Here is an 18,482-nt window from a genome sequence, read left to right on the forward strand (position 1 = left end):
GGTCCTCTCTGTGGACTGGCTGCTCTATTTGGGGTCATCGTCCTCAAGGCCTAGTGGGCCAGGATGTGCTCCAGTCTCTCTTCCTCCCCCGTCATCTGCTCCTGTGTGCTCTGGTCAGATATATCCTTCTCCCGAAGCTGCAGATTCAGTGCCATCCTTTGAAGTAAATTCTTCTCGGGGGAGGGGCAGTTTTTGCTACTAACCTTGGAGGGTTTCTCAGCCTGTGCATTATTGACATTTTGGGAGAAATCATCTTGGTTGTGACTTTGCAGCAATTTGGATACTGCCCTGTGCATTGTTTCAAGTTTAGCAGCATATCCCTAGTTGCTATTTTCAGATGCAAAGAGATAATACCCCCCACCCTACATTTTCTGAGAACAAAATCGCGCTTTATCAAGAACTGTTGGTTTAAAGTCTGAATTTAGAGATACAAACATTTGTGTTTTCCCCAGCACAGCTAATAATGAGGACAAAATATTAGATTACAAAACTGAGGCAGAATATATTCCTTTTTGCACATTGTAAATCTCTTTGAATCCTAAAATCACATAACCAGCTTATACCTCACAAGACTTAATGAATTAATTCTTACATGACCTCTGGGACATACAGTACCCACCTGCAGTTTCCACTGCTGGATTTAGGGGTAAGCTCTTGATCCCATTTTTAGTGTGTGCTGCCATCTGGTGAGAGTCTGAATACTTCTGAATCTAGAGGTGGGTGGGAAGGGGAGATAGGGAAGAGGCCCTATCAACCAGTCCCAGCCTGTTGGCGGTGAGCGGTATATGTGCCTCACTAATTGTATCAGTATCTAATTGTCCTCCCATTTCATTCAAAATGTTTTCCATTACTGAAAACAAATAGTTAAACATAAATTTAAAGCAAAAAGTAATTAAATCATGAAAGAGTTAATATTTTATCTTGGCTCTTACCATTATTCATAATTTCTAATGTAGTATTATTTGTGAATCAGCCCTAAACTTTGTTATTGTTTGTCTTGCCATCATTGAATCAGCCCTAAACTTTGTTATTGTTTGTCTTGCCATCATTGAACAAAAATAGCAAAAAATATTGCTATTGGGCTTTAGTTGATAAATGCTAATTATAAACAAAATGCTTTTAAACATGTCTTTCTGATGAGTCTAACTCTGAAGAGAACCCTCTGTTAATCCACATGTCTTAGTCTTTTTAGGGTGCCTACAACGAATGGGGATCTTCTGGGCCAGTTATACTCAAGGCAGAGAGGTCAGCTCAGAAGGTCTTCCTAAATGCTTGGGGGATTCTAAAGGAATCTTGATAGATATGCTGATAAGGATACAGGACAATCATGGGGCTTATTAGGAAGGTGCCTTAGAAAGTAGAAAACTGCATTGGTGTGAAAGAGGTCAGGAAAGTTGTGTCAAGTAATATTTTTTTCTCATGACAGTGTACTTGGTCGTTCTGTAAGAGTGAAAGGGGCTGTCCTAAGAGAATTGCATTCTGAAACCTTAACCCAAACCACCCTACAACCTTGATCTTGCCCCTTTTAATCTCCAAAACGGAGGATATTTGCAAATAACACATCACATTCCCTGAAGGAAGACTCAAAGCTCACTGCCACCAAGTCGATGCTGATTCATAGTGACCATGTAGGAAATCAAACAGAACTGCCCCTGTGAGTTTCTGAAACGGTAACTCTTCATGGGAGTCAAAAGCCTTGTCTTTCTTGTGCTCTGGCTGGTGGTTTTTCATTGCTGATCTTTGGGAGCACAGCCCAGTGAGTAACTACTACGCCACCAGGGCTTCTTTGATTACCTCCTTAAAGATGTGAGAATTACTGTTTTTTCTTTTTTTTTTTTCCCTGGGGGTGGGAGGTCCGCAAGACTGCTTTTACAAGTTTGTAAACTTAGATGGAGGGCTTGTCAAGGAATAGTAACTTAACATTTTAATATTTTTGTCAATGTTTATGGACATTTCTTTTTTTAAAATCATTTTATTAGAGGCTCATACAACTCTTATCACAATCCAGACACACATCAATTGTGTAAAGCACATTTGTACATTCATTGCCCTCATCATTCTCAAAACATTTTCTCTCCACTTAAACCCCCGGCATTTGGTCCTCATTTTTCCCCTCCCTCCCTGCTCCACTCCCTCATGAGCCCAGTTTATAAATTGGTATTTTGCCATATCTTGCCCTGTCCGACGTCTCCCTTCCCCCACTTTTCTGTTGTCTGTCCCCCAGGGAGGAGGTCACATTTGGTTCCTCGTAATCGGTTCCCTCTTTCCTACCCACTCTCCCTCTACCCTCCCTGCTTCGCCACTCACACCACTGGTCCTGTAGGGCTCATCCGCCCTGGATTCCCTGTATTTCCAGTTCCTATCTGTACCAGTGTACATCCTCTGGTCTAGCCAGACTTGCAAGATCGAATTCGAGTCATGGTAGTGGGAGCGGGGAGGAAACATTTAGGAAGTAGAGGAAAGTTGTATTTTTCATCGTTGTTACATTGGGACATTTCTTATATACCTATCTCTACGGACATAAGTTTGACACATGAATGAAACCGCACATTTTCTTTTAAAAAACAACTTCAAAAAATCCCCTAAAACTACACTATTAACTTACAAAAGCAAATGTGATCCTATATATAAAATGTATAATATTTAAACAGTATACATTTGAGATACTGGGTTTGACTTACTGTAAAGGTTCTTGGGTCATTCAGTCTGACAACCCCCGATTGCTGCAATGTTTGTCTTTGCATCTGATGTTTACTTTCTAAGAATTCTTTGACCAAGTTTATGTTTATTACTGAAGTCATGCTGTCATGAATGAAACCGATTTACTGGAATTAATACTCAATTTCTGTTTGCGTCAAATTGCTGTGTGTCCATAGATTTATGTATACCCCAGAGCAAATTTTGAGATTAGAAGGTTTAGGAAAAATGAGATTGGATATATATTTGTCTTGTTAAATGGACATAAGTCAGCATAAATGATAGGCGGTAAATATAAATGGTGTCTATAATTTTCGTGCAAAAATTGAAATGAAGCATCCGTAAACCTAGTGTTAATAATTCTTTGTATGATTTTGCAGCATTACTCTTTTTTGTTTGGGTATCCTTTATTGTATGCAAAGTTCCTAGGTTATATTAACTATATTAAGATTGTTAACTAGAGTTGTTAAAGTTGATTAAGAACTAACCCATAGTAGAACTCATTTCTTGGGAAGTATTTAATTTGATTCTGTAGCTATATGAGTAAAGCAAAACAAATTTTATGGCTTCACACTGTGACTTTTGAATTTATAGAATTATTTTTAAAGGTAAACATTACTTATCTGTCAAATTATTTTTGTGAAGTTGTTTGAGAGTTGTGTGTCAATGGGCTCGATGGTATGTGTCTATTGTAAAAATAAATGGTTCTCACTGATGGACCTTTTCATAATTGTACAGTTCTCAGCATTACGTATTTTAAAAATTCCATATTAAACATTTGTCTTGAGTGTGTTGTAACTTGTGCCAAATATTTTAAGAAAAACTTATTTTTGATTCACAGGGTGTGTTTAAGTTTGAAAATGCTAACTTTGTATTAATTTCTTTGTTACAGGCATATGGTTGATGATATGCTAAGTGCAGACGATGTGAGTTGTAGTAGCTCCCAGGTCAGTGCAAAATCAGAAAAAAATATGGCTGATTTTGATGGTGAAGAGTCTGGATGTGAAGAGGAACTAGTTCAGATTAATTCACATGCAGAGCTAACATCTCATCTCCAACAGCACCTGCCCAATTTAGCATCTATTTATCATGAACATCTTAGTCAAGGTAAAGTCTTTGGTTTGTCAAATGTATTGTTCAACTCAACTCACTGTAGTTGAGTCAAGAGCAATTCATAGTGAACAGGTTAGAACTGCCCCTTACAAATTTCTGAGAAATAACTGTATACAGGAGTAGCAAGCCCCGCCTTTCTCCTTAGAGTGTGGTTTGAACAGCTGACCTTTCAGGTTGTAGCCCAGAACATAACCACCAGGGCTCCTTTACTGTCTTCAAAACAATTTGTCTAGAGGAATTACTAGTTTTATGAAAAAATGTTCTTGCCCAAATAACTTTCATATGGTAGTTTGCTTTCCAAGGGAATGGAATAAAAAATATTTCTACCTTGAATATACATGAAAATTGCATGCAGCTTTATTGAGAAGCTGGTCAGCTAGAAATAGAGCTATATAAAATATGAGAAGAAATTACAGATACGTGTTTTGGAGAGAATAGGTTTGGTTTTGGATATGGCTGTATTTGATGGTATGTTCAGAAATCTTAGGACTTAAACATAATAGAACAGCACAAGAAATAGACTGTGCTTCTATATATATATATGAAATGTCTCGATAGACAAATTTAAAGAGCGTGAAGGTGGATGGATGGTTTTGTATGTTTAATGAGGTCAGTGTGATGGGACGGAGTGACTGATTAAAAGGAATGGTGTTTTCATTTGGGCTGGTGAAACTCTTGTAAGAATGACTGTTCTAATCAATCTGAAGTAATCTACAAAATTTAATAGGGCATGCTCAGCCTTGGAAGAATACAGGGCAGTGCAGGTTAAAAAGCAGCTAAGAGAGAAGGGAGTTAAGACAGTGAAGGCAAAAGTCAAGACAAAAGGAGAAAATTTTAGAAAGAACAATATTAGTACCTATTAGTGCCTAAAGGACATGACCAGATGTGGGGAACAACTTTGTACTTGCCCCACAACTTGCCCCACAATTTACTAATTTCAAATGTTACAAGTTATTCTAGATAAAGTTATCCTGACTTTAAAAAAAAAAATCTTTCCTTTTTTTGTAGTTATTAGGGACATGATGAGGTTAGGATTGAGGTCATCAAATTGAACTTGATACTGTATTTCTTTTTTTTTTAAACACCTTTTTATTTATTTCTATTTTTTTGCCTTAAAGTTGTTACCCATCTTCTTTTACTCAAATGTTTTATTTATTCAGTGTTAAAACCATTTTTACTGTATTAATGCCTTCCAAATCTACGTTGTGGAAAAATTATTTAGTATTAATACAACTTTCCTAACATAGTAAGACATATAATTCAGCTAAAAATGGGAAAGTTTGACAAGGTATTTCACTAAAGAAAAATTGGGAATGATCAATAAATATGAAAAGATGCGCAAGCCCTTAATTGTTTAGCAAGTGCTAATTAAGACCACAGTAAGATGCATTATACAGCTACTGGGATGGGTAAAATTTAAAGACGGATAATAAGTATTGCTAAGGCTGTAGAAAACTGGCCCTCTGATAACGTTGCTGGTGAAGAGTCTAATATAGGCCAACCCCTTTGGAAGAAAGACTCTTCACCAATTTCTCATGAAGTCAAACATATAACTACCTCATTACTCACCAATTCCTGCCTTAGGTATTTACTTGAGAAATGAAATCATATGTCTATAACAGGATTTATGCACAAATATTCATATTTAAGTTATTTATAATACCCTCAAACTGGACATAACTGAGTAGTAATAAATTGTGGTTTGTCAGCATAGTGGAATGCTCCTCACCAGTAAAAAGAAAGAACGCAGATGATGCTGCCCATGGATGAACAATCACTGTGAGCCAAAGCAAGAGATAGAAGAGTACACGCTATGACTCCATTTATGTTCAGCTTTAGATTAGGCTAACGTGATCGTTAATGATTCAAGTCTTAAACCAAATTTTGTCAGGTTTGGCATTGCACATTGATTGCAAAGGGTCATTGCGGGGGTGTAATAGAAGTGTTTTGTATGCTGATTGTGTACATTGTGCTTCAGTAACAATTAAAAAAAATTAAACACTAAAAAAGGACAAATCAACAGACAAAGCATATATTTGCAATTCATGTATCTTCAGAATTTTAGCACTCAACAGTAAGCCAGACAACCAAATTAAAAAGCGACAAGTGATTATTTCACTTAAAAAAAAAAAAGAAAGACAAATGACTAATGAACACAAGAAAAGATGCTCCACATTATCAGTAATGAGGGAAATGCTAATTGAAAACAGTAGTGTTAATGCTTTACATATCTATTACAATGTCTAGAATGAAGAATGGCTTTACCCCAAATATTGATAAGGTTGTGAAATAATTGGAATTGGTATTCCAAATGGTTACAACCACTTTGGAAAACAATTTGGCAGTTTTGTAAAATGTTAAACATACAGTTAACATATGACACAGGCATTCCACTCCTTTCACTCTTAGGTATTTATCTACCCAGGAGAAAAGAGAGCACATATCCATACAAAGACTTGTTCAAATATTCCTAGCAGCATTACTCATAATAGCTAAACACTGGGGATACAAAATGTTCTTCAGTTTGTAAGTATATAATCAGAACATGATATTTCCATGTAGTGGACTATTACTCCATAATTAAAGGAACACTACTGATAAATGTGTCAACATGTATAGATCTCAAGAAATATGTTTAGGAAACAAGACATCAAAGGTTGTATTTTGTCTGAGTCATTTCCCCGAGATTTCTAAAATCATCAACTATATGGAACCAAAAACAGTAGGGCTGGAAAATACAATGGGACTAACTAGGCACAAAGAACGTTTTTGGGTTGATGCAAATGCGCTCTAACATTATTGTGGTTTTAGAGGCACACTTATAAATTTAATATCATTGTGCACAATTCGGTAGGTGAATTCTATAGTAAATCTGTTAAAATAAAAACAATATTTTAGGTTACTATCAAGGAACTAATTAGGGTACATTTTACCCGACACTTAGTGTTCTGAGTAAAATTTTATAATGGATAGTTTGTTTGGTCTTTGGTTTGTTTTTAATGTAAGAATTGTAAAAGATCATTCAGAAAATAATATAGGGGAAAACTCAGGTTAAATAATTACTTCTATGCTTCATTTAGGCTTCAAATAATTTGTATGCAGTTCTGTAGACACGAGAACTTTAATATTTATTTTGAATCATGAAAAAGATGGAACAGTACCCTTATTTCCCTTTAATTTTACCTCACTGAGGAGCATGGTTTTTTGTCATTCAAACAAGTATGTCTCTGATTTGTTGCATTTATGTGATCTGGTTATCCTGGTTACTATTTTTGGATTTGTTAGCTTTACAAATGATCTAATTCACTTTACAGCTATCATCCTGTATATAGTATAATATCTTTTACTCTTTTAGGACCAGCAGTTCACAAACACCAATTCAACAGTAATGCTGTGACAGACATTAATTTGGATAATGTTTGCAAGAAAGGAAACACTTTATTGTGGGATATAGTCCAAGATGATGATGCAGTAAGTTATTTAATGGAGCCAAAAGATGACATGATCACTGTAAAATCCACCCTGACTAAACAGTAACTTTTTAATGTTTGCGTGTGTTTTGTAGGTTAATCTTTCTGAAGGATTGATAAACGAAGCAGAGAAACTCCTCTGTTCCTTAGTATGTTGGTTTACGGATAGGCAGATTCGAATGAGATTCATTGAAGGTTGCCTTGAAAATTTAGGAAACAACAGGTAAATAGAAATTTAAAAATTATTCGTGCAATAATCAATATTCTTTTTGTGTGGTCTTATTGACTGGCAGTTTCATATCATGTAATGTACCAGGCACTATGACTTTTATATTATGAGGTTTAAGGACTTTTCCTACACAGGTTGATGTTTTGCTACTTGGTCTTGCTGTTTTCTGCTTGGTTGATTAATCTCTCTCTAATAGAAACAAAGGTTCTTTTGTTCTCAAATCACCGTGAAATGTTTTGGAACTGTTTCAGAGCAAAGGCTTACTGGAAAAGAGAATTAAAAAAAAAATTTTATAAACCAGTGTTTCTCAATGGCGGTGCCTGAGTGTTGTGCATTGGTTGAAAGCACTTAGCTACTAACTGAAAGGTCAGATAGTTAAAAAAACAAATAATTTCAAAATGAGCTAAAAGGGAGATTGAATGATACGGCATTACATTCCTGTTTAACTATTTACTTTGTCTAATATTAAGGCTATTCACATTCCTAAGCTATAGTGAATGGAAAACTCAATCCAAGTGTGGACCCTGCAAATGGATTTTGAGCTTCCACTATCATTCATAACATTCTTCAAACCGGGTGTTCAGAATTTAGGCTCTGGTACCATTACCTCCTCTGGGTTTGAGTTTTTTTATTTACAGTGCTTGGATCACATAGGCTGGTGTACTTCATTCATGTGTACTTGCCTGATCTGACTTGTCATTTAGATGGTTACTTACTTTGAGACATGACTTTAAGATCTCAGATACTATTCTTTCTGATAGCGTGGCACCATCTGATTTCTTCACCATACTTTGTTATAGCACCCATATCGTTAGTGATCCCTCATGAGGGCAAGTATTGTGAGCTTGGTAAAAATGTACTATAATTTTCAAAACGAGAAAAATGCTGGTGGCCTACTCACACGTGTAGTTACCCGTCAGTCTGCCAAATTACCTACTCCTTTGAGGGAAAGTACTAGGGATACCAGAAATCAGTGGTGAGTACCAAAATGGGAAAGTTTGAGAGAAAAGAATTTTCTGTTTCTGAATAAAATCCAAAGTACTTTAATAGACAACAGAACCCTGTGTGGTGTGCCCTACTCCTCCCCACATCAGTTTAACTTTGTGAGAGCAAATATAGTGTATTTTCCTTTGAAGGCCTTGGATTTGAAATTTTAAAGTTGTGTTTCTTACCCCAAAACTTAGAATAAATGTACACTTGTGATGAAAAGTTAAAAATAATTGTATAAGGATGATAAATGTAAAAGTCCAATAAATTTCGTTGCAGTTAGGAGATTAAATGTCTGAGTTTTAAAAACTAGAATCATTGAATGTAGCTAAAGTTATCTTATTTTACAAGTACCTGTTTTTATATTACAGATCAGTAGTAATTTCACTTCGCCTTCTTCCAAAACTGTTTGGTACTTTTCAGCAATTTGGGAGCAGTTATGATACACATTGGATTACAATGTAAGTAAATGAAGTTTTTTCTTTAACAACTTTGCAAATTATACCTGTCAATTTAAAATTTTACACAATCAATTGTTTACCAAGTTTTACTCTGTACTACAAAAATTGAGTGTCACATGGTGTGTTTTCTTTGATTTCTTACCATACTATCTGTAAGGGTTTTTGGGGCGCGAAGCGGAGTTAAAGATCCAATTGGTAAAGTTTTAGAAGCAGGCTTTATTGAGAAGCTTGCGGACGGGTTCAATAACTCACGTATTGAGCTAATGAAACCGCGCGAGGGGAATTTCTGGCTGCATTTTTATATCCCCTGGTGGCAGGCACAGCTGCACACAGGGACTTCAAAGGGAAGCGCTCATTAATTTTATCTATAGGTCCGGGATGGGTGGAATAAACACATCTTCAAGGGATGCAGGGAAGTGGTCGTTAATCTTATCTATAGGTACCGGGGTAGGTGAAGTAAACATCTTCAAAGAACATTCTTTCTCGGGGATATCTGGTTTTCAGCGAGGGGAGGGGAGGCCGATGTGAGGGAGGCCCATGAGAGGTGAGTTCTGAGAACCAAGAAGGTGCCGGATTCAAAATGGAGTCCCTTGTGCCAAGACCAGGCACTATCCTTGCCTTTTGGGGCTATAGCATCAATATTGTGGAGAATCTAACTTTCTTGTTCTCTGTAGTTCGAAAATTCATTTAATGCACTACCTGAATCTAAACTTGATAAAATATTGTTATAATGTTTTATAAAAAGTTGGCTTTCACAAACCATTAGTCTAGGAAAATTTGCTTGCTTTATGCAGCCCTGGTGGTGTAGTGGGTAGTGTGTAGGGCTGCTAATTGAGAGGTCAGCAGTTTGAAACCAACAGCTGCTCTTCAGGAGAAAAAAAGAGGCTTTCTACTGTTGTTACAGCCTCAGAAACCCACAGAGACAATGTCTACTCTGTCCTCTGTGGTTGCTGTGAGTCAGAATGAACCCGATGAATATGCTTTTAGATGGGAAAGACTTAAGACATTTTAAGGAAACTTCAGCTTATGGCAGTCATTTTTGCTTCAGTCAGAGGAGATGACTTTTACTTAACTTAGATTTTATCATAGGAGTACTTGTTTACCTTCAAGATGATCCCATTGAAAAAATTCTATGGTATCTGCACTACAGTTCCAGTTAGGATTAAGTTAGGTTTTCTGAGCTGTTGCATTCCATGCTGTTTGTTGCCTCTACTAAAGTGCAAATGTTTAACCTGAACTTCCAATTACTGTTTTAGAAACATTTCTTTGATTAAGAATAATGATATGAATCTAGAGACAAAATTCTGTTAGTAGAAAGAAGGTCCCTGAAATGCTAAAAAGAAAGTGGGCTGTAACATTGAGTGTCGTCTAAATAAAATAGTGTAAGTCCTCATTCCATGATTTTTTTTAATGGCCGAACTACTAATTGCAATGCAGTAAAAGATTATTTGGAACTTAAAATGCCTGGGTATTTCTTTGATTCGTTTATTTATTTATTTTCAATGACAGTGAGGTTTTTAATTTGTTTTTTTGGATTCATTTAATTTTGAACCTGCTTAAAGGTCATTGTTTTTTACACCCCCCCCCCCCAAAAAGGCTAGAAATTGACACCCCCACACTTCATTTAGAAAATTCATATTTCATAACAGCCAAGCCAAATAGCCATTGTCTTACGTGTTTATGATAATATTTTTTGTATTAACAAATACGAATCATTTTTAATTAACACCTTGTTAAACCCTCACCCAGGTATTGGGTATTTTGCAATACAAAGCAACGATACTTTAAATTCATAAAAATTAAGGAACACAATACCAATGGGTACACATGAAGGAATAAAAGGTTCCAAAGTTGATTGGGGTGATGATTGCACAAACCCTTCTTGATATGATTGGACTACTGAATTACCTGATATGTTAATTATAGCTCAATAGAACTTTTTAAAAATTAAGGAATATGGGCATGTCTTTTTATCACTGACATATAATGAGAACTTGTATACTTTAATCATTTTAAAACTCTCCATTTGAGAATTTTCCAGATCCATAGATATATTGACTCAGCATAGATTTATTCTCTCACCCTGTCTCCTAAAACATTATTTTTTCTTTTCATTGGGCAGGTGGGCAGAAAAAGAACTGAACATGATGAAACTTTTCTTTGACAATTTGGTATATTACATTCAATCTGTACGAGAGGGAAGACAAAAGCATGCACTGTAAGTACTTCTCTCAACTGTGTTAAGATAGGTTAAAGTGTGGATCCTCTTTGCAAAGATAACTTTCCTATGTTTCTACTAGGTAGTAAAAAAACTGATCAGAGTATTTTAGTTAAAGAAATTTTAAGAGGCTGGCAGAATTTTTTCTAAGTTGAAATATTTTTATGAAGTTACTTACTGGTTATATAGCATTTTGAGGATGGGTAGCCTTTACTCTTCAGTTCTGTTCAAATCTATTACTTTGAGGTCCCAAAGGTAAATATTTTTTCTAGAAATTAACCATTCTCTTACTCTGATATATAAGACTTTTGATTCCTTAATTTGTAAATATTGTTTTCAAATAAATATATTTAACTTACAGAGGATTGATATTTTACTTTATTATTTTTCTTGGATACTAGGGTTAAAAAGTTGAATTATGCTGAAGACTTAAAAACTACTATTTTCTCATTAAAATATTGCCTGCATAAGTTCACATGCCAGTGGGTGAGAATTGGTGGAAATGACTAGTAGTAAGTGGTCTGAAGCTTCTTGTTGCTGGATTCATGCAAGTAAAGGGGAAACCATGTGAAAGCACCCACTTAGCAATTCTCCAAGCCAATTCTTAATTCTACCCAGCCAATTTCGTGCAGATGAACTGTAATTAGTTCACTTGAAGTAGTATTTTTAAAATGCAAGATTTGTATTTTAAATTCTTTATGAACAAGCTTCATGTCAATGGTATTAGTGTTTATTTTTGATGAGTGCAGTATTATCATTATAGAAATGGGGAAGTGAAACAATTTTTTAGATAAAATTGTATTTTTAACAGTGTACATGTATATTACATATTTTGAAAGTGACCTCTTTTCTCCACTGTAGTTATTTATGTTCTCATAATTTGAAAATAATATTTGTAATTTCAAAATTTTTTAAATACATGAAATGAGATAAATCTCAAACATAGTAATTGACTGTAAACATGTTTTCATGTAATCAGAGTCATATATTAAAATACTTAACAATGAATTATTAAAGTCCAAGTTTACTGAAATGCTATAAGTTAAATTTAAGGCCATTAAATCTTTAAAGATCATTAAAAGAAATATCTGTAAATTATTTCATGGCTTTTCACTACATAGGTATAGCCATAGTGCTGAAGTTCAAGTTCGCCTTCAGTTCTTGACTTGTGTGTTTTCAACTCTGGGATCACCTGATCATTTTAGTAAGTTTATTTAATTCACTATATTTTAAATTTTGTATCACCTTTTGGAAGAGCCCTGTCAAATTTGCTTGTGCCATTAGGTTTCTTTGGTAATTAAATCATTTGCAATACATTTATAAATCACTTGAACATTTGCAATGCCTAATAAAATGTTTTTGAAAACTGAGATGTCTGTTTATATTTTAAATAATTTTCTTGGACAAAGTTCTTTTATAATAGATGGGACCTTTTCTAATAGATGGAGAAAGATGAAACTTTCTACTTCTGTAAATTAGATTTACAGTTTCAGAAACCTGTAAAAGGACAGTTTTGCTCTGCCCTAAGGTCACAAAGAATCAGAATTGACAAGATGGGACTGAGTTATTTTTAATAGAAGAAATTTCATTCGCAGCATCTTTTTGCTAAGCTTCAACTACTGAGTGGTATGGCAATAGGAGTATGACCCTGAACTATTCTTGCTTCAGTCTTTGAAAACAGCAGTTTCTCAATGAGTAAAGGGTTTATTTTAGAAACAAACTATTTGAGTTAAGAATTCATATCAGTTTAGGGCCACCACATCTTCATCTTTTATTACTGCATATTAACATTAACTTTGGTTAGAGATAACGATTATCATATCTGAGTTGTTGTTCGGTTCTGTTGTTAAGTATGTGTGTATTACAGAATTAAACACTGATACTCTTTTTCAAAGTATTTTGGCATCTGAGCTGATAAAAGACATTATGAAGCGTGGTCTCAAGCATGGTCTCACTATTTCATTAAGGATTCATCTGTGCATGTGTGAGCGTGCATGCATGTGTTTGGGGAGGGTTTGGTCTAGTATGGAGTTTGAGTCTAAATTGTCAAGTCCACTTGATAGATGTGCTCATAAGAGAGAGGAGGTTTGATTTTTGTTGGCCCAAGTTCCTTTTCTTTTCCTAGGCAGATTGTATCAGCTTTCCGTTCCCGATCCACTTGATAGATGTGCTCATAAGAGAGAGGAGGTTTGATTTTTGTTGGCCCAAGTTCCTTTTCTTTTCCTAGGCAGATTGTATCAGCTTTCCGTTCCCGATCTGTGTGTCCGTAGCAAACAAACTCCTTGCTTAGAGAAGGGTGTTGAGTTAATCTGGTGTGTATTTTGCTGGCAGTGAGGTATCATGTCAGTTTCAAGTCCGTATCTATGCTTAGGATTCACCAAATGTTTATCTTATGTAATCCGGTCATTTCTTTTTCAAATTCAGGTTGTTGGTATGACCGTGTACCACTAGCATCGTCATAGGTATAGATTACAAAAGTAAATGATCTGATTTTGACTAACCATGTTTCATGTTTAGTCGTGTACTATAAATATTAATGACTGATAAAATACAGTAAGTGTATTTTAAAAATCTTTTTTAAAAAACTGATCTTATTTGGGTGAAGTCAAACCAAATCAAATAATGGTAGCATAAATAATTTTTCATGACTGTTAAATTTTTTGTTCATTTTAACATTGTAGCTTCTTTGTGTATTTGTCCATGGTATCTACTTTCCAGATGGAATAAATTGAAAATGTTATTTCTCCTACCTCACAGTTACAGTTCTAACTGGCACAGTTTCTGTAGACTATAATATGGTCACCTCAAAGTTGTATGTAATTGTATCTAATTGATTAATACGAATTTTCAATCCACAGATGTCTTTCAACTATAAAGAGTTGCGGTCTCAGAAATTCATAGGGGTGGTTTTCGTTCTACCCTGTCTGTCGCGTTGCTATGAGTTGGAATTGGCTCAATGGTGACGAGTTTGGTTTAGATTGTCTTTTAAAAGTGGAAAGCAATAACAAAAGCGGATGCTTTTCACTTTGAAGGTTAATTGATGATTCGGCCTTGTATTAATACACTCATGTATTGTTGTGTACTACTGAGTCAATTCCAACACACAGTAAACAATATGATTGAGTGAAACTGTCCAATAAGGTTTCCTAGGCTGTACTATTTATGAATTGACCGTCAGGTTTTCTATTTTATGACGTAACAACAACAAAACTCACAAAAAAGTTTAATGCTATTGAATCTAGTCTGACCTATAATGACCTTATAGTACAGAGCAGAACTGGCCCTGTAGATTTCTGAGACTATAGATTATTACAGGAGTAGAAAACTTTGTCTTTTTCCCTCAGAGCAGCTGGTGATTTCAAACTGCTGACCTTCTGATTACCAGCCCAAACTTATAACCCACTACATCATCAGGCTCCAGTTTATCATACAAAACTCCCAATTCACTGCCGTCAGTCTATTCCAACTCATAGCTACCCTCTAGGACTGGATAGAACTGGCCCTATGGGTTTCTAGGGCTCTTAATGGGAGTAGAAAGCATCCCTATTTTCTTAATTACTTAATGTGTTTAAGCTATAATATACTCTAAAGGTGGTTTTGGTATAGTATTTATGTTGACTCAGTAGCACAAATTAAACACCTGATTTACATACTGCTTTGAGAGATACTACTAGTATACTTTTACTGAAGAAGCTCTTTAGATAGCTAAGTGCTACTAATCGAATAGTTCCATTTAAAAAAAACAATTTCTTGGGATTAGGTGAAGGTTTACATTTCAGATCGTTGTATTTGATAATTTTTTTGTAAGTGAAACCAGATTTGTTTATTTTTTCAATCATTTTATTGGGGGCTCATACAACTCTTATCACAATCCATACATACATCAATTGTATAAAGCACATTTGTACATTTTGTTACCCTCATCATTCTCAAAACATTTGCTCTCCACGTAAGCCCCTGGCATCAGCTCCTCATTTTTACCCCCTTTGTCCCTGTTTCCCCTTCCCTCATGAACCCTTGATAATTTATACGTTATTTTGTCATATCGTATGCTGTCCGACGTCTCCCTTCACCCTCTTTTCTGTTGTCCGTTCTCCAGGGAGGAGGTCACATGTAGGTCCCAGTAATCGGTCCCCCCTTTCCACCACACCCTTCCTCCACCCTCCCGGTATCGGCACTCTCACCACTGGTTCTGAAGGGCTCATCCTCCCTGGATTCCCTGTGTTTCCAGTTCCTATCTGTACTAGTGTACATCCTCTGGTGTGGCCAGATTTGTAAGGTAGAATTGGGATCATGATAGTTGGGGTTGGGGGGTAAGGGGAAAAGCATTTAGGTACTAGAGGAAAGTTGTTTGTTTCATCTTTGCTACACTGCACCCTGACTGTCTCATCCCTCCCCACGACCCTTCTGGAAGGGGATGTCCAGTTACCTACAGATGGGCTTTGGGTCCCCACTCCGCACTCCCCCTCATTCACAATGTTAAGATTTTTTGTTCTTTGATGCCTGATACCTGATCCCACTGAGACCTTGTGATCACACAGGCTGGTATGTTTCTTCTGTGTGGGCTTTTGCTTCTGAGGTAGATGGCTGCTTGTTTACCTTCAAGCTTTTAAGACCCCAGACGCTATATTTTTTGATAGCTGGGCACCATCAGCTTTTTTCACCACATTTGCATATGCATCCATTTGCCTTCAGTGATTGTGTTGGGAAGGTGAGCATCATGGAATTCCATGTTAATAGAATGAAGTATTGTTGCATTGAGTGAGTACTTGAGTGGCGGCCCAATGTCCATTTGCTATCTTAATACTAATCCTACAAATATATGCACATATGCCATTTGCCTCCTATATCTTTCCTCTCTTTCCTTTTACTTTCCTCTGGTCCCACTATCATGCTCAGCCTTCATTTGGCTTCCAGTAATTCCTCTCAGTTACATTACCCTTGATCACGCCCTTCCAGGCCTCCTAAAACCCTCATCACCACCAATTTGGATCACTTGTCCCTGGGTTTGTTACCACCACTTCCTTCCCCCCTAGCTCCCCTTCTCCCATGTCCCCCTAGAACTGTCGGTCCCGTTGTTTTCTCCTCCAGATTGTTCATTCAGCCTATCTTATTTAGACAGACCTGCAGAGATAATAACATGCACAAAAACAAGACAGAGCAAAACCAAGCACCAAAAGAAAACAAAACAATAACAACAAAAAGCCAATGACAGAAAACAAAAGAAAACAAAAAGCCCATAATACAACAACAACAAAAAGCTTGTCGTTAGTTCAAGGACTGTTTGTTGGCCTTTAGGAGTGTTTTCCAGTCCAGTTTGAATGGGGTCCCAAGCCCTGCCCACAAAGTCTGTTTTTAGTATTTCCTGGGGACTTCGTTGCTTTGCTCCCCTTGCTCTGTTGCATGCCCTTACTGTTTTGCCTCGGCGTGGTGGGATCAGATTGGGCACAGTTCCCACACTGTGTCTCCAGTGTTGTCTACTGTAGGGCTATGGGTCAGTGAGGTATGTCGTGTCTCATAGTAGGGCCGGCCATGTGGTCTTCTGTGTGGATTGGCTGCTCTGGGCAGGAATCTCATCGTCAAAGCATGGGTGGACCAGAATGTGCTCCACTCTCTCTTCCTTCCCCTTCATTTGCTCCTGTGTGTTCTGATCAGACGTGTCCCTTTCTCTGAGCTGCAGCTTCAGTGCTGTCCTCTGAAATAAATTTGTATGGGGGGAGGGGCTGCTATCGTATTCGATTATTTAAAAAAATTTAAACTCTGAATAGCTAGCACGCCACCACCCTTTTCCCCCCTCTCTTCTGTCTCTTGTAGAAGATTGTCTTCTCCTTCAGCTGAGTTGATAGCTGTCTCCCCACCCCGTTTCTCGGTAACCACCAAAACCTGTTTCTTTTGATCTGGAACCTTTATTTTGATTTTTTTTCCTTTTTACAACAATGCTTTCATTTAATATTTGTCCTTTTGTGATTGACTAACTTCACTAAGTGAGTATTTTCTGAGTAAACATCTCCATATTATGGAATCTCATCTACTTAAAAAAAGATCAGGTTCTTATAATTCTACAATATCTTGTTAATTCTGATTCTGCAGGGCTACCCAAATCTCTTGGCTCCTGTCATAAGCTGCTGTAGTCTGGATTTTCTAGAGCGGTAATACCAGTGAAGCACTTATATAAACGAACAGAAATTATTTCAAGGAAAACAGTTGTGGAGGCTAGCAAGTCCCAAATCCATGGTTCAGGTGGAAGGCTGCAGACTTTGCCTGACTTGTGGTTGTGTAGGGGTTGATGAAGCTAGTGGGTTTGCGGGAAGTGGTGAATCCAAAATCTTTAGGTCAGGTGGAAGGCTGCTGGTTCATTTCCCAAGAAATAGAAGCCAGAGGATTTAAGACAGCGCTGCCAAGAAACGCACGTATGTTGGATATAGGCCACAACTTCACAGTAATACTGCCAACTGATAGGTCAAATCTCATCACAAAATGAGGAATAATTATTAACTAATATCTGCCAGACATTGAGAATGGTGACCTAGCCAAGTTGAAGCATAACATTAACCATTGCATAAACTCTGGAAATCCCTGTCACCCCCCTCCCCCAGCACTGCCCCCACCCCCACCCACTGCCTTTTGGATACCAGTTTTTGTATATATTCAGACTTGTAATTGCCTGAAATGGTTTATCTTTGATTCTCAATAGCCTCTTTCCTTCTGTCATCCAATAGTTTCCTTTAATGCTTGGGTGAAAACACCACGGAAACTTATTTATTTCATTGTATTGGTACAACAGCTAATTGTATTTTCTGTGCTATTTGTCTTCTTCAGGCAGTTGGTACCCTTTGACTTTGTTCATCATAAGGATCTTATTTTACATGATTTACAAAAGTAATGCTTATTAGCACTTAGGTCTCTCAGTTTGTTGTACTATGGTTGGTGCCTTGAGTCTTTGTGATGCTAGAAGCTATGTTACTAGTATTTTAAATGTCAGTAGGTTAACCCAAAGTGAAGAGGTTTCAGAAGAGCTTCCCAATGTAAGAAAAGACTACGAAAGGGGAGTTAACTATCCACTTTAGAAAATCAGCCACTGAACACCTTAATGCATAGCATCAAAACATTGTCAGATACTGAAAGCCTATTAAATAGAAGTTGAACATTGTCAGCGATAGTCCAGAAGATGGGCCATTCAAGTTAGAAGGCACTCAGAATACAAGTACAAAAGAGCTGCTTTCTCAGAGGAGAGTCACCCATAATGACAGGGATGGATGAAAGTCGGTGAAGAGTAAAGCCATTTGCTTACGGAACACAACTCAAAA

The 18,482-nt window shown here is 36.7% G+C and overlaps 1 protein-coding gene across 1 annotated transcript in view; it reads left to right on the top strand.

Annotated features, from left to right (window-relative positions):
• USP34 (ubiquitin specific peptidase 34) overlaps positions 1–18,482 on the top strand; it is a 175,820-nt gene that overhangs the window by 34,922 nt on the left and 122,416 nt on the right. The window contains 6 exon segments of the mRNA XM_004710200.3: positions 3,590–3,804; positions 7,166–7,281; positions 7,376–7,503; positions 8,868–8,957; positions 11,080–11,175; positions 12,297–12,379. Of these exon segments, the coding sequence (XP_004710257.1) occupies positions 3,590–3,804; positions 7,166–7,281; positions 7,376–7,503; positions 8,868–8,957; positions 11,080–11,175; positions 12,297–12,379 (728 nt within the window).

Source organism: Echinops telfairi, unplaced genomic scaffold (assembly GCF_000313985.2).
Source record: "Echinops telfairi isolate 266 unplaced genomic scaffold, ASM31398v2 ScPeMD7_2573;HRSCAF=3158, whole genome shotgun sequence".
NCBI classification, from domain to species: domain Eukaryota; kingdom Metazoa; phylum Chordata; class Mammalia; order Afrosoricida; family Tenrecidae; genus Echinops; species Echinops telfairi.